At 29.0% G+C, this 14,658-nt stretch overlaps 1 protein-coding gene across 4 annotated transcripts in view; it reads left to right on the top strand.

Annotated features, from left to right (window-relative positions):
* Positions 1-14,658, top strand: part of LOC112602859 (fat-like cadherin-related tumor suppressor homolog) — a 136,690-nt gene that overhangs the window by 110,068 nt on the left and 11,964 nt on the right. For all 4 annotated transcript variants that reach the window (XM_025351197.1, XM_025351199.1, XM_025351198.1 and 1 more), the window contains 10 exons: positions 4,089-4,150; positions 4,818-5,087; positions 5,652-5,807; positions 8,585-8,798; positions 9,891-10,269; positions 10,723-10,967; positions 11,503-11,689; positions 11,834-12,062; positions 12,746-12,998; positions 13,304-13,718. In XM_025351197.1, the coding sequence (XP_025206982.1) occupies positions 4,089-4,150; positions 4,818-5,087; positions 5,652-5,807; positions 8,585-8,798; positions 9,891-10,269; positions 10,723-10,967; positions 11,503-11,689; positions 11,834-12,062; positions 12,746-12,998; positions 13,304-13,718 (2,410 nt within the window). The remainder of the gene's footprint in view (positions 1-4,088; positions 4,151-4,817; positions 5,088-5,651; positions 5,808-8,584; positions 8,799-9,890; positions 10,270-10,722; positions 10,968-11,502; positions 11,690-11,833; positions 12,063-12,745; positions 12,999-13,303; positions 13,719-14,658) is intronic.

The following is a 14,658-nucleotide window of genomic DNA, read 5'->3' as shown; positions in this document are numbered from 1 at the left end:
CACAATACTCAGCTCTTGACCCCATATAATTTTATGCTCACTTTGTCTCTCTCACAGTATCGCCCTCTTTCGCTTTATCCATCTTTCTCTTCAATTTCAGATTTAAAACATGACATTTCCCTTTTTAGTTCCCCGTTTTAACTGTCGGTAAATATAAATAATTCAAAACTCACCCTTGCAGCGTCCAACGATGTCGGCATCTCCCAACGAGTTAACTGGTAAAATTTAAAATCCATCCGTGCATTCGTTGTTCGTATATATTATATACATGTATAGAAAGAGAAAGAGAGAGAGAGAGAAAATAATATATATGAGTATACTTTACTCTGTATAATATAATCCATACTACAAGTCCAGGTGTCCACCATAACAAGATAAGCTGTATTGTGGCTTATATATTATTATACAAGCAAATATACAGGTTACATGAAATGTCATTGAATTAAATGTTCTTATTTTTTGATTATCATCAAGTATATAATTTTAAAGTTTATTCGTTCGTGCGATTGACTAAGCAGCACGGTGTATATTAAGCAATGGAGCTGTGGTTTATTTTCCGAAAAAGTTTTTTATTAAACTATAAAATGAGTATAATAATATATAAACATATACATGGTGGTGCAAACCTACGAATTCTACAGCGAGTTAAACACATACTATAGTGTAAAAGTTATCCATTCAAGTTCGTACTACTTACAGTAGCAAATACGATAAGCGACCATGTCCCACACCTCTTTTTTTATGCTTTATATATATAATATATGTATTATGTTTACCGGTCACTTCTATAAGGTACATATATTTTAATATAATACATTACAAACAAGGTGATATTTTTTTAAATATAGGACATTCGTTTTATCAATAATTTCTTGTGTTTTTAAAAATAACGTTAAGCCTATTTAGTTATTAAAGCACTCAAAACACTACGTTTTAGCAAATATATTTTGATTTCAAATTCCTTAGGAAAATATCTTTCAAAAATGCTGATTCTTAAGTTTAATATATTCAATCAATATTTAAAGTTTAAATGAGCAGAGTAATAGTAGAGGTATTTTAGATATAGTATCCCATGCAAACACTTTTTTTTTATCTAAATTTTAAATACTGATCATACGTGTAATAATATAGACTATCGGATCATTTTTAGATTCCTAATAGAGCGATAAATATATTGATTTTACTGTGATGTGTGTTTCTTTTCTGTCTGTCATCAATTTTTAAGGTAATAAAAATGCTTTTATTTTGTATAGCAAATTGACTCTAGTATGAAATTTAAAAAGGTCAAAATTAAAAATGTCTACACTTTTTTTATAATTAGGAAAAACAAAAAAAAATGTTAAAAAAAAAACTGAAATACTTTTGTATATCAAATTTTCTGCAAAATTAATTTTATTTCTTTGGTGTAACACGTAAACAAATAACTATAAATACTTGAAATTTTCACCAAATGTCTATATTATAATTTATCATATATTATCACGCTAATATTTTAACTCTTTTTGAGCTATTTATTGGCATGAGAAACTATCAATTTTTTAGTTTTTTTTTTTTTTTTCTGGAAATATCGATTAATTATTATTTGCTGGATAAAAAAATATTAAAAACCCATAGTCACAAAAAAAAATTTCAAGTGTCTCAAATTAGACTTTGACAAAAATCACAAAGTTATTTTTACAAAATTGGATATTAATCCGTAAAATAATTATTTCTTTTTTAAAAATTGTTGATATTTTGTTAATAATAGTAACAGTAGATACATAAAATTTTCAATGTTTTTAGTCTTTTTTTCTATAATAAATGTTAATGGAAAATTATTTGCCGCATCAAAATTCGTGAAAATTTATTCAAGATTAGAGTATGTTCATAACAGTACCAGAAAAAACGATATATCGACATTTGTACACATTTTTCACCCCTTGATTCGGAAACGGTTGACAGAATTATCGTCACAAATCTCGTTCACATATTATACATAATATGGTCCGCGTAAAAAAAAAAACTGAACAATATTTAATCTCCAATGTGTTATTTATAAAAAGTAACGTACTATGACGTATTTTTTTTTATCTGTTTTACATTCGATAGTTGTATTTTTTTTTTTTAACTAATTTATTATTTTTTACATAGGTAGGTACATCTCTTGCGTGTTTTAATTTGAAATACTGTATTTACGTATATTTGTATTTGTTTATAATTTTTATGTTCCTGAAAAAAAATAAATTATCGTTATTCGCATTTCGGTCCCTTTTTATGATTATCTGTCATTTTGTTTCACAGTCGTTATTGTAATAATCTAGATTAGTTCGTATGTCTACAAAAAAAAACTATATATATATATACAATATAATATGATAAATTTCATTCATATATTGGTTTGTGTCAGATATGTGGATTATAATAACATAACGTCTAATAATACATTTGTTAATCTAGTTAAAAACCTGACTTGAAAACATAATAGTCTTTGTAAACGATCACCTGTCAAATTGTATTCCTTTTTCCAACCATTTATCGTTATTGCATGGAGATAAAAAGATTCCATTTTAATTTTGTTCTCTTCCAATTTAAACAGTTTTATACGACACTACCAAAAAAAAAACCCCCATTTAAATAATATGTAATTATGAAAAAATACACATCAAAACTAACTACCAAGTGCTGAAACATTTAGTGAAGTGAAAATTGACTGTGTTTATGTATCTGATTTTTTTTTCGCCCACGTATATTTAATTATGTATCGTGCGGTTTTAGGAACATTGATTTAACGTGTTTTCAAGTCATTTTTAAATTTGGTCACCGCGATTCCTACATTCCTCAAATTAAACTCTACTGCAAGAGTTTGACAGACTACCCTATATAATATGTATGTTTATGTTCACTCATACAGATATTATATATATATATCTGTATATTAATTTTGAAACAATTTGAATTCATTGTTGTACATAATCCTTAACATGATCGCCTAAACTCTATTATTTTAAACTTAAGCACAACCATTACGGCAATTACCATAATTCAAATTATCCTCTGGACATTGGCAAAATAATGGTATGCAAACGCACCATCGATTATATGTGTACAATTAGATATATTTATGTATAATATATATTATATATATACTCTCATAGTCTTTAGGGTATCGTAGGCTTTAATACTTGTATATTAACTTGAGAAGACACTGATATATTTTACGACCTTCGGCCGATAAGTTAGCTCCAGCGATCTCGATACACATTAATTAACGGTGTTAATAATTTATTTGCGTTTCCAGTAGAAATAAAGCTTTTACAATATCTAAAAAGCAAGCGCTTTACCACAATTAATCTATTATTCATTCATAAAACGATGACTGCGCAGTAATACCCACATTACGCAGGAAAAAATCGATAACTCATAAAGTATATTATTGGAGTTTGGATATTATTATGACTTTTATCACTAATATGACTTATATTGTTATGGAGTAAATAGACAAAAATATTCCACAGCAAAAATGTTAAATTATCGTTGTTATTTATGTAATCAATCTTTAAACTTAAATTGACGCACAACATCTATGTAGACTTAAACTCATAAAAATCACAACTTAACGAATAAAAACACCAATGCTATTAAATTATACTAGCGTATAACACATTATACCCAATATCCTACATAAATATTATTGTATTATTTATATGTGACAAGTACTCTAACAATAATCGACAGTATATAATTAATATATGTTTACTAATTCTAATTTTTATCTTACTGGTAAAATAACAAACGGTATACGTCACGTGCGGATAAGAAAAAGGATATAATTATAACGTATACGATTTAAGAAAGCACAAAAAGACATCTTATTATCACACAATTTTAGGTTGAAGATCTGATGCCTATTGTATTCAAACCAACGCACGGCGGGAACATGTATACGTATAATGTATATATATAATATATACCCATCATTTTCATCCATTAAAGTTCTGACAATGAGATTTTAGGAAAATGGATAGGGTTGTGCAAAAAATTTAAAATATAATTGTAATCTTTTTTGAAAAATTAACTAGCAATAATAAAATTCTACTTTTTCTTTTCAGGTCTCATAACCACTACTGGACGGAAACTTGATAGAGAGACTGAATCAGAACATATACTAGAGGTAATAATATACATTTTTAATTTTAGTTTTTAATGTTATTATACATAACTAGTTTAATAATCATAAAAAGGGCGAAAACACAATATTTTGGTAGTGTAAAAGATACTGCCGCAGTATAATTATTGCTAGGTATGTCTTTCTAAATGCCATTAATAAATGTATTTACTTTGGATACCAATATTTTTATTCTTATGACAATTAAATAAGCTCTTTCTCTACTTCCAAATGCCCGTAAAATTTTGGCAGTTTTATGCCACGAAATTCAACGTTAACAACACGCAGTAGGTCCTTTTTAAAACCACGTTATTATTCTTTTTATAATATCATCGTCCCTCCCACAATGCAGATTCTTTATACTTTCTCCCAAAAATATTTTAATTCACAGTTTTAATTATTTTTAAAAAAAGTTATTTTTTTTATAATTCACCAAAAAAAATTCTTTGTTATAAATTTTAAATTATCTAAACCAACGATTTAACTCTTGTTGAACTGCTTTATTATCGTATTACTTACCCATTTCGGATTCCAAAGGTTTAGGGATTGTCAGTGGTTCTTTGCATGCACAAAACATAACATATCGTTGCTTCTACAAATCCGTCGACGACATGGTTTAATTTCATAGAACTATTATAATATCAATACTATTGACTATATCCGTTATAAACAGATAACGGTTATCGACGACGGTATGCCAGTTCTCTCGTCTACGACCAGCGTGGTGATTGCGGTCGAGGACGTAAACGATAACGCCCCTGAAATGTTGAAAAAAGCGTACCGGTTCAAGATCCCCGAAACACAGCCTGTGCAAGAACCGTTGGTCCAGGAGAATAGCACAGGCACGGCCACTGCAGAAACAGCTGAAATCGACGAACTGCTTGACAAAAAACCATGGACGTGTTTCGGACCCAGTGACATCGCAGGACCGGCATTGTTCAGGGTCGGTATAATAAATACAATATACATTTTTAAATTTACAATTTCAAAGCTTACGATGTGTTGTTTGTAACTCTTGTTAATCCGATATTTCGACACACAGGCTGTATGAATTATTGAACAATATGAATTGTATATCAATCTAGTTTTATATTTATACCTCTCGTCTAAGGATTTAATAAAACTAGTTAAATACAAAAAAGTCGATTATTTAATTTTTTCACTATGTATCGAGTAAATATATGTTTCGTGTTGACAAAAAAAATATTCTGTATATTATACGTAGTATTATTGTTTTTTTTTTTTTTTTTAAGATGAGTAATCGAACTTTTATAGAAGTCATTTTTGAAACTATTTACAATAATTGCTAAAATAAGTCTTTACTCTCTCTCTTCCCGTGTTTTAATTTATTACAGGTTAGGTTACAGGTACATTTTAAACAATATGACCCTATACTTACAGATATCATTAAGTTATCTGTATATCGTTATAATATAAAGAATACATAACAATTTATAGATGATGGTATGTACAATAGTTTGCAAAGTATTTTTATGTGTATTTATAGATTGTGGCCAGCGACAAGGATTCTGGAGATAATGCTCGGTTAACATACACTATGAAAGCCGCACAAGGATACGACGATATATTTTCCGTGGATCCCGACACAGGTGTAATATATTCAGACCACTCGTTTCGAGGCAACCAAGACTTTTCATTCTACGTGAGTAAAACTCATTTGAAACTGCTGCCTCTAATAATTGAAAAATCATTTAATTTATGTATGTAAAAATGAAAAAGAAATCTGTACTTTCTGCGTTTGACTCATTTGAATTCCACGCATTAAAAACATGTATAACCATTGATTTTAGAATTTTAAAATCAATGATATAACTAAGACATTTTATAATTGCTATTATTTATTATTCAACGATAAACCACAGTACATGTAAGAATTATAGAATAATTGATCCATTTTAATTTAACGTAAAACATTATGGAGATTTTCCTTTTTTATAAGTTTATAATTGTTGATGACATTAAAATCTAGTACTGCTGTTCAAAGTAATGACCATATCTGCCATTTTAAACACTCGTAATTTAATTTTCGTAAATTTATATAATAATTAATTTTACAAAGCCACAAGATATTATTATTACATTTAACAACATTAATTAAAATCAATAAAATTCTATAAACTGTTATACATATACTACGAGAAAACCAAACATAATTTATTTCATCATTACAATAGATAAATTTAATACATACACTAATAGAAATTATTTTGTTCTTAGTTGTATTTTATATTGTTTTATATCTATTCATATTTTACACACAACTTTCCGTTCAATAGTATTTCATGTTGTACCATAAAAAATAGAAAAATATTAGGGTATTAAATATTTTCAACTAGCTATTATTATTAATCGAATATATCATTTTTATAAAAAGCTTATGTTTCATTTAAGATTTAATTAACTCAAATTTCAATATTTTACTTCCATGATTTGATTACTAATTATAATTTTTTTTTTTTTAATACAATTTTATTTCATACAGTTATAACATATACAATTATACATGTATACAAGATTCACTTATACTTATCTCCATTTTTCTTCAATAATGATTTTTATATTAACTTTTAAATTCTGATTTTTAGAATTTTTAAATACACTAAGAATTATATTTCCAATTATTTTGGTCTTTTAAACCTCGTATATCTAAATCAAAAAAATCGAATAATTAGTTACTGAGTTATTAGTATGCATACCTATGCTATATATACTAAGGATTTTAATTCTTAAAATAGTTTTTTTTGCAAAATATAAAACAGATGTAATATTAGATCTAGTATTATATTTATTTATAAAAATTATAAAATATTGATAAACCACTATAGCTCTGTTCTTCCAAACTTATAATCTTTGATTTATTTTCTTTGTATATTATTTTCGAAATTATTTTATTTTATTTTTTCTTTCATATTAAATGACAACCTAATTATTTCATTTTTAATATACCATCAAAAAATGACTTATATACTTATATACATATATCTTCACTCTAACCGCATTTTCCGTTCTAATGCTAATTTACTTACCAATGCATACCAGAAAGCGTATACCTTTAATACTGTTCTGATCATAATGCCATTTGGTTTATTACACCATTATTCGTTTCATGCATATATATTCGTTGTCGTGGTCGTCTTCGTTGGTATGAAAACATCAAAATCCAATTTATTTTTTTGCGGAATCTCGATGTATAAGCCAAACACATTTTTCCTCGGTAGAAAAAAGAACTTTTTTGTTTGACACATATACGCGTTCGAACCATCATTATTTACTCCAGATCGAACATTTAAACTCATCTATATCTTGGATTCATTCCACTTTATATTACTCTATACGGTTTAAATCACAAAAATCGTTTAGCTTCCGCGCAGTCCTTATAGATTTTGTTTTTAATCTTCTTCATTCAGACATTTTAATTTTATTTTTATCGAAAATGTTTTAAATTATGAACCACAAAATAAATCAACTATAATAACCTATTCAAGTGTTAGTATGAAAAACTAATTACTATTTATTAACAATATATTTAATTATTTTTTTTTAATAATTTCTAATGACTTTTTTCATTTATTTTCGTATGTCCTGATCGCTACAGACATGTTTATGTATATTATGTATTTGTATATACTTACCAGATTAATATTGTTGCGTTAAGCTTAAAATAAAATCTGAGTTAATATATATATATTAAAAGCTCGGAAAATTTAGTCCTTTAAGTTAGTACAAATACTTGTTTGTTTATAACTTTTTCAATTTTGACCGAATCGTGACAAAGTTTCATGTGAATATTCTAAACAATATAAAATGTGTATATCGTACAGGTATAACCTTAATGGTATATTTTGGATCATATATAAATATTCTGGTTAAAAATTATTAATATGCATAATATTATTTATAATACTATATTGTTATAACAGATTCGTTAAATTGTAATTCCTATAAAAGTAGGTACTCAAAAGAGAGTCCCACTTTTTATGATTAAAATATTATTTTTTTCAACAAGATAACTAAAATAATTATCTTCTCTTTGATAAAAACAATCGATTTTCATTTATTTTTTTGTATTTTTATAATTGGATGGTCTTGTTTATTGTAATAAGTCATCCACGTGGATATCGTTCGTTCACATATATTAAATACGTATACGTAATAATATTATATACACGAAATACACCCTTTTGCTTAAACCACAGAAATCGACTCATAAATTGTAATGAACACTATCTCCGCGTAACCTGTATAAATATATAGGATACATATTATTTTATTTTCTATAACATCTCTCATTAGTACTAACGAGGTGGTCGTCATATTTCACTAAAAAAAAAAATTGATAACCGAAATGACCTCGAATACGAATCATTTAACAAATACAATACTACCTGTATCAGATTGACAATTTTTTTTGTGATTTAGATAAGAGCCACCGACAACGGATCTCCAAACATGAGTGCCGTAGCAAAAGTAATCGTTGAAGTGCTAAAAATACCTGAGAACTCTAAACACGTGCCTGAAATCCAAAATCCTAATCAAAAAGTAGACATAACAGAAAGCGATACTGTTGGTTACATAGTGGCACTTATCAATGCTGTAGACAAAGACCAAGATTACCTTTGGTACCGAATTGAAAGTAAGTTCACCATCATCAATTAGTCGATACTTTATCACTCCGAGTTCTTTACCGCCATCCTCTATTAAATTGAACTAACTCAAATGTTCGTTAATATTTGCAAACGACTTTAACTATAACACCTTTATAATAATATATGTCAGATATTTGAACACAAAACTACAAAAAAACTCCCGAAATGTATAATTTGATGAAAAGACTTAAACTACCTCACTTACCGTGCTATTATTTCTGAAACAACTTAATCATCCGTACTTCTTTTGTGTAGCTTTCTATTATAATAAAAGCCCTGGAAAATGTTTTGGAAATACTAACTTCAAAACACCCGGTAACACAATTACGCGTTCGAATATAAAGCACTATCTATATTTATGATATTGAAAAGTAAATACAAACGAAACCATTTTTTATGTGTTCATTGTCTTTTACGTCCATTTCCAATAGCAAAATTCTATTTATTTTTTCATCTCAAATCTAAACACAACAGTAAAATGCTTATTAATGTTTGTATTTTAAATTCTTTAATGAAATATCTTCTTTTTTTATTTTTGTAAACACTTTAGTGCAATTCTTCATTTAATTCATAATAATGTCAAATTCAAAAGCTACAAAATGTTTTTCTGTACTATTACAAAATTATTTATATACATATAATATATATTATATTATCATTCACTATATTAATAACTTATTTTATTATTTCCAAAAAGATTGCTTTAAAATTTTTCTTCGCGCAGTTAAAAGTTTTGCAATGTTTTCTAAAATTCTGTAGCTTCGTACTTGTGAATTTATAAAATTCTATTACTATCACTATATAGAATAATTTTCCATTTCACTAAAATAAAAACCAGTACATGCGTGGACCAAATAAAATACTTATATTAAATCCGCCCGTACATCAGTATTATTGTTTCACATTCGATTCATGACAACGTATATCATAGGCTTGTACATGGATGTACAAGTCAGTTCATATAATTTTGTCTGGTTTACCTATAAGCACAAAATAAACTTCACACTGTACAACATAATACATCATATTATCATAAAACATTATATATTTTTGTATTATAATGCATATTCGTTTCAAAGGTGGTGACCCAAATTCAGATTTCATGATTGAGGACGACGGCAACGTATTGCTGGCCCGGCAGCTCGACTGGGAGAAGCAGAAAGAGTATAACCTGACCATTTCTGTAACGGATGGCGTGTACACGACGGCTACACAGCTGTTTGTCAGCGTCAAAGATATCAACGAGTACAGGCCGAAGTTCTCACAAGATCTGTACGAGGTAAACGTAACGGAAAATGCGGAAATCGGATCGCCTGTCGTGCGGCTGATGGCCACCGACGACGATCAGGACTTGAAGCTATTGTACGGCATACACAGCGCGCAACACGTCAATTCGGTCAAATCGTTCGCTGTTGACTATCAGTCGGGAGTTGTGTCAGTACAACAACCATTGGACAGGTAATATTAAACACGCATATTTTCTTATTAAGATACCTATTGGTTGATATGAAACTAATTTTAATGAAAATTCATTATAGTGTTTAATTAGATAATATTTAACTTCTAAGATTTCTATTTTCTGAACGCAATTAAATTACTCAAATATACATCACAGCTGGTGGCAGTGTAAATGTAATAATATATTTTTTGTAACTTTTTGGTAGTCTTTCCATAGTGAAGCTACTAAATAAATCTAAAATTCCCCTCTTTAACGTTAAAATAACATCTAAAAATATCATTCTATAACATAATGTCATATGTTATCAAGTATAAAGTTTCATCTCATATACTCTCATCGTGCACTTAACATTGCCATAGTGCATCGTATCACATTTTTTTTACGCTTTAAAGTTCACGCCACGTGAACTGTGACAATCTATGAATTAATATTACTGAGCTTAATCTTTACAGAGAAAGCATAGCTAAGCACGAGCTAATCGTGGTAGTCAAAGATCAGAGTACACCGTCCAAAAAGAATTTTGCCCGCGTCTTGATCACGGTGATCGACAGTAACGATCACGCACCCGAATTCAGTTCCAACATAGTACAAGGTCGGGTATTTGAAACCACCGCTGTGGGTACTAGCGTTCTGCAGTTGTTAGCCACGGACAAAGATCACGGCGAAAACGCTGCCGTATCATATCAAATCATATCTGGTAAGTTTCTCATATTCGTCATAAACTCATAAATATTCATTTACCCAATAATTAAGTTGTACACTTATATTTTTTTTTTTATTTTTTTTTATTCGTAAATACACACATTTTTTATTATTTAAGTATCAAATAGATTCCCGCAGCTAGTTTATTATTAATATTACCATATCGTTTTCGTTATTCTCATTATTAACATTGTGTCTATGTATTTATATTATAAGCCTCTGAATATCTTTGATTCACGCTTGTTATTGTTATTAAATAAATAATAAAATATATATGTATCAATATTTGTTGTTTAAACAGATTTTTTATTTCGAATGTAAATATAATATATAAAATAGAAATACACGTATTTTAGACTAACGTGTGCTGCGTATGTACACAAAGATGGATGACAAAATTCGATTTAACATAGTTCGACTTTTTCTCGCCGATTCCAATTCGTTATATACCAATGAAAAAATAAAAATAAATATTGCCTTGCACCTCGTACTTGATCTGTATTCTGTTAAATACTTTAAATACTACACAGGAAACATCGGAAACGTGTTCAGTATCGACAGCAAGCTGGGCACACTGCACGTCATGAAAGAGCTAGATATGTCCTTATCATCGGAATACACATTAATAGTGAAAGCCGTGGACTCGGGATCACCACCGTTGTATTCTACCATACCCGTGTACATTATGGTCGTTATGGCTGACAACGCTCCGCCTAAGTAAGTATTTCATCATGGCCGTGTGTCTATATAATAGTAGTATATTGTGTAATATAATACGTATACGCATAATATGTATATTAACGGTGATCTTCTTTGTTTTTCAAAAATCTTTTCACCCCTTCTTCTGAAAAATAAAAAAAGGTTCAACAACCCTGAGGAATCGGTCGAAATCTACGAGAACGAACCTTCCGGGACCGTGGTCAAACGTCTGCAAGCCAGGAGCACGTCCTCTTTGCTGTTCGAACTAGTCGAGGGCGACACGTACAGCTTGTTTGCGGTGAATCCCAGCACCGGTGTGTTAGTCACCAAACGACCATTAGACTATGAATCATGTCACGTGTACAACCTGAGCGTCACTGCTACGAATATGGTAAACAATTTAACGACAGTTTTAATTATGGTTATAAATTACTCGGTATTTCATGGTATCATACAAAAATTGCAGTATATAATTATTGCAGGTTATAAATAAATAATCTGATTTCAGTTATATACATTTTTATCACATATTTTTATGTATTTATCTTAACATTTATTCAGTATATTATGTGAATATCTCTCTAAAATAAAGTCGCCTGTGTTTGTTCGGAATAATTTTCAAAACTACTGAATGATTAAGTTCCAACTCCAAAACGATATCGGTAAAATAAAATTACACCGTGTATTAAGTTTTTATCTTGACATTTTTTATAAAAACCAATTCATCGCTTTGGCACAGTAGTTTGGTATTATGTTTCTAATGGAATATTCAGGTGTTATAAGATTTTGTACTATTCATTTTATAAATTGATAATTTTCTAATTATTTCAAATTATTTAACATTTTGCTTCTGATTGTTTTCATCTACGTTTACTGGTATAGAGTATAGACACTGTAGATATTAATATACATATGTTACATTTACGTTCAAAGTGTATAATACATTTTAAGATATCGTGATTCATTGAATTCACAATCACAATTATCTCTCTCAATATATATATTATATATAAATCACTTGATGCACCTTAAAATTGGGTTTTAATCGAATTTAATTTCCCCTCTCACTTATAGGCCGGTTCAAAAGCTGTTTGCCGGGTATCAGTGCACGTGCTTGACAGAAACGACAATTCACCCGTACTGGTGAACACAAGCTACAAGGGTATCATCAGCGAAGCCGCACCGATCGGTTCACTGGTTCTTCTTAATGACACATTGCCGTTGTTAATCAAAGCCTCGGACGCCGATTCTGGTTCGAACGGTTTACTGCAATACGAAATAGTGGAGTTTGTCCAAAGTCGAATGTTTCACGTTGTTTCTAACACGGGTAAGTGTATGAATACGGTAACCAATGCACATCGGTAGTGTATTATTTTTATTTTTTTAAGAGGTGACAATAAAAACAATTTTACCTTTTTAAATATTCTTCATTTTAAATTATGTTGAATGTTCAACACTATAATTATACCTATTTATTTTATTTAAAAAAAATAATAGTCTAAAATATGCCAGTACAACGCACAGGCAACGATATCAATAATACATTACAATATACATTATATACGTCTACTTATAATATAGTAAAGAATATTATTGATAGTTGACTGGTTTTATTTTTTCAATCATTCGTAGGTGCTATCAGAACAACAACGTTGTTGGATTACGAGACATCGCCGAATATAACATTCCACGTCAGAGTCATCGATCAGGGCAACCCAAGGCGGACGTCAGACGTACTGGCCAAAGTATTCATATTGATTTTGGACGTTAATGACTGTCCGCCAGTATTTACGAGTTACGAGTACAATGCATCCGTGTTAGTTCCCACTTATATTAATGTGGCCGTCGTACAACTAAACGCTACCGATGGAGATTCTCCAGGGCAAACGAAATTAACGTACTCGATTATCGGTGGAAATGAAGCAAACATCTACACAATCGATGCCTATAAAGGACTTATAACAGTTAAAGAACCTAATTTGGGAATCAAGTCAAGTCCTCATAATTTAGCCGTTTCCGTGACCGATGGCAAATACTCCAGTCAATCGTAAGATTTTAAAAATTTATACTTTACCGTTAACTAGTTTTAATCTGGCATGTTGTCCCAGTTTTCCAATAATTAAGCGAGGTACCCCTTCAACTATTATAAAACTTTTAATTCTGTGTATTCTAATGAACCTATGGATATCTAATAGTCAATGCATCATTTCGTATCAGCGTTTATACTATTGTTGGACTAATTATTCTCTTTTTCACATTACTTATAAGTCGTGTGCCGGTTTTGTTATGTATTTCAATAATAAGATTATTATTACACGGCGTCCTAAATAGGCAATTTAATACTACGGTTACGATTCATGAGCCCGTTTTCTTGATTATTCCTAATATTATTAATTAAATGCAATGCACATCAAAAGTACAATAAAACCGTATCAGCTGGTATTTAACCTAGGTTAAATTAGTTTAACTATTGATTTTATAGAAAACCGTAAAGCAATGTTGTAGATAGGGTAAATATAGTGGTAACTATTTCAACATAGTACCATATATTAATTATTATTTTTATTTAACATAGTAACCATATATTTCACCAACCATCCATAGGAAAGCAAAACTGGTAGGCATATTTTATGCGTGATAACATCCGCTTTTATGATGTCATTTTTTCCTATTTTTTTTTTTTTACTGATCCATATATTCTACAATAGAGCGAACACCGTGAATCAAATTTTTATATGGGTATAGTAATTATGTTTAAGTTTATTATTATTATTATTATTATTATGAGATTGTGAATTTGTAAGAAAATGCATTATTTTTATCTTATTAAAGAACATGTCATTCTCAACATAAATTTTTAATTAAGTACTAATTAATACAACTTTTATTTTGCATTTTTAGGTCCTTTTCCTTTTTTTATTATTTTTTCGTTGTTTTTAATAATTTTCATCAATTAAAACTTTTTACCACATTTTATGAATTATTTT

This window comes from Melanaphis sacchari, unplaced genomic scaffold (genome assembly GCF_002803265.2).
Source record: "Melanaphis sacchari strain LSU unplaced genomic scaffold, SCAv2.0 Contig91_pilon_pilon, whole genome shotgun sequence".
NCBI lineage: Eukaryota > Metazoa > Arthropoda > Insecta > Hemiptera > Aphididae > Melanaphis > Melanaphis sacchari.
Note: the sequence above shows the minus strand (reverse complement) of the source record. Positions and strands in the feature narration are given on the sequence as shown.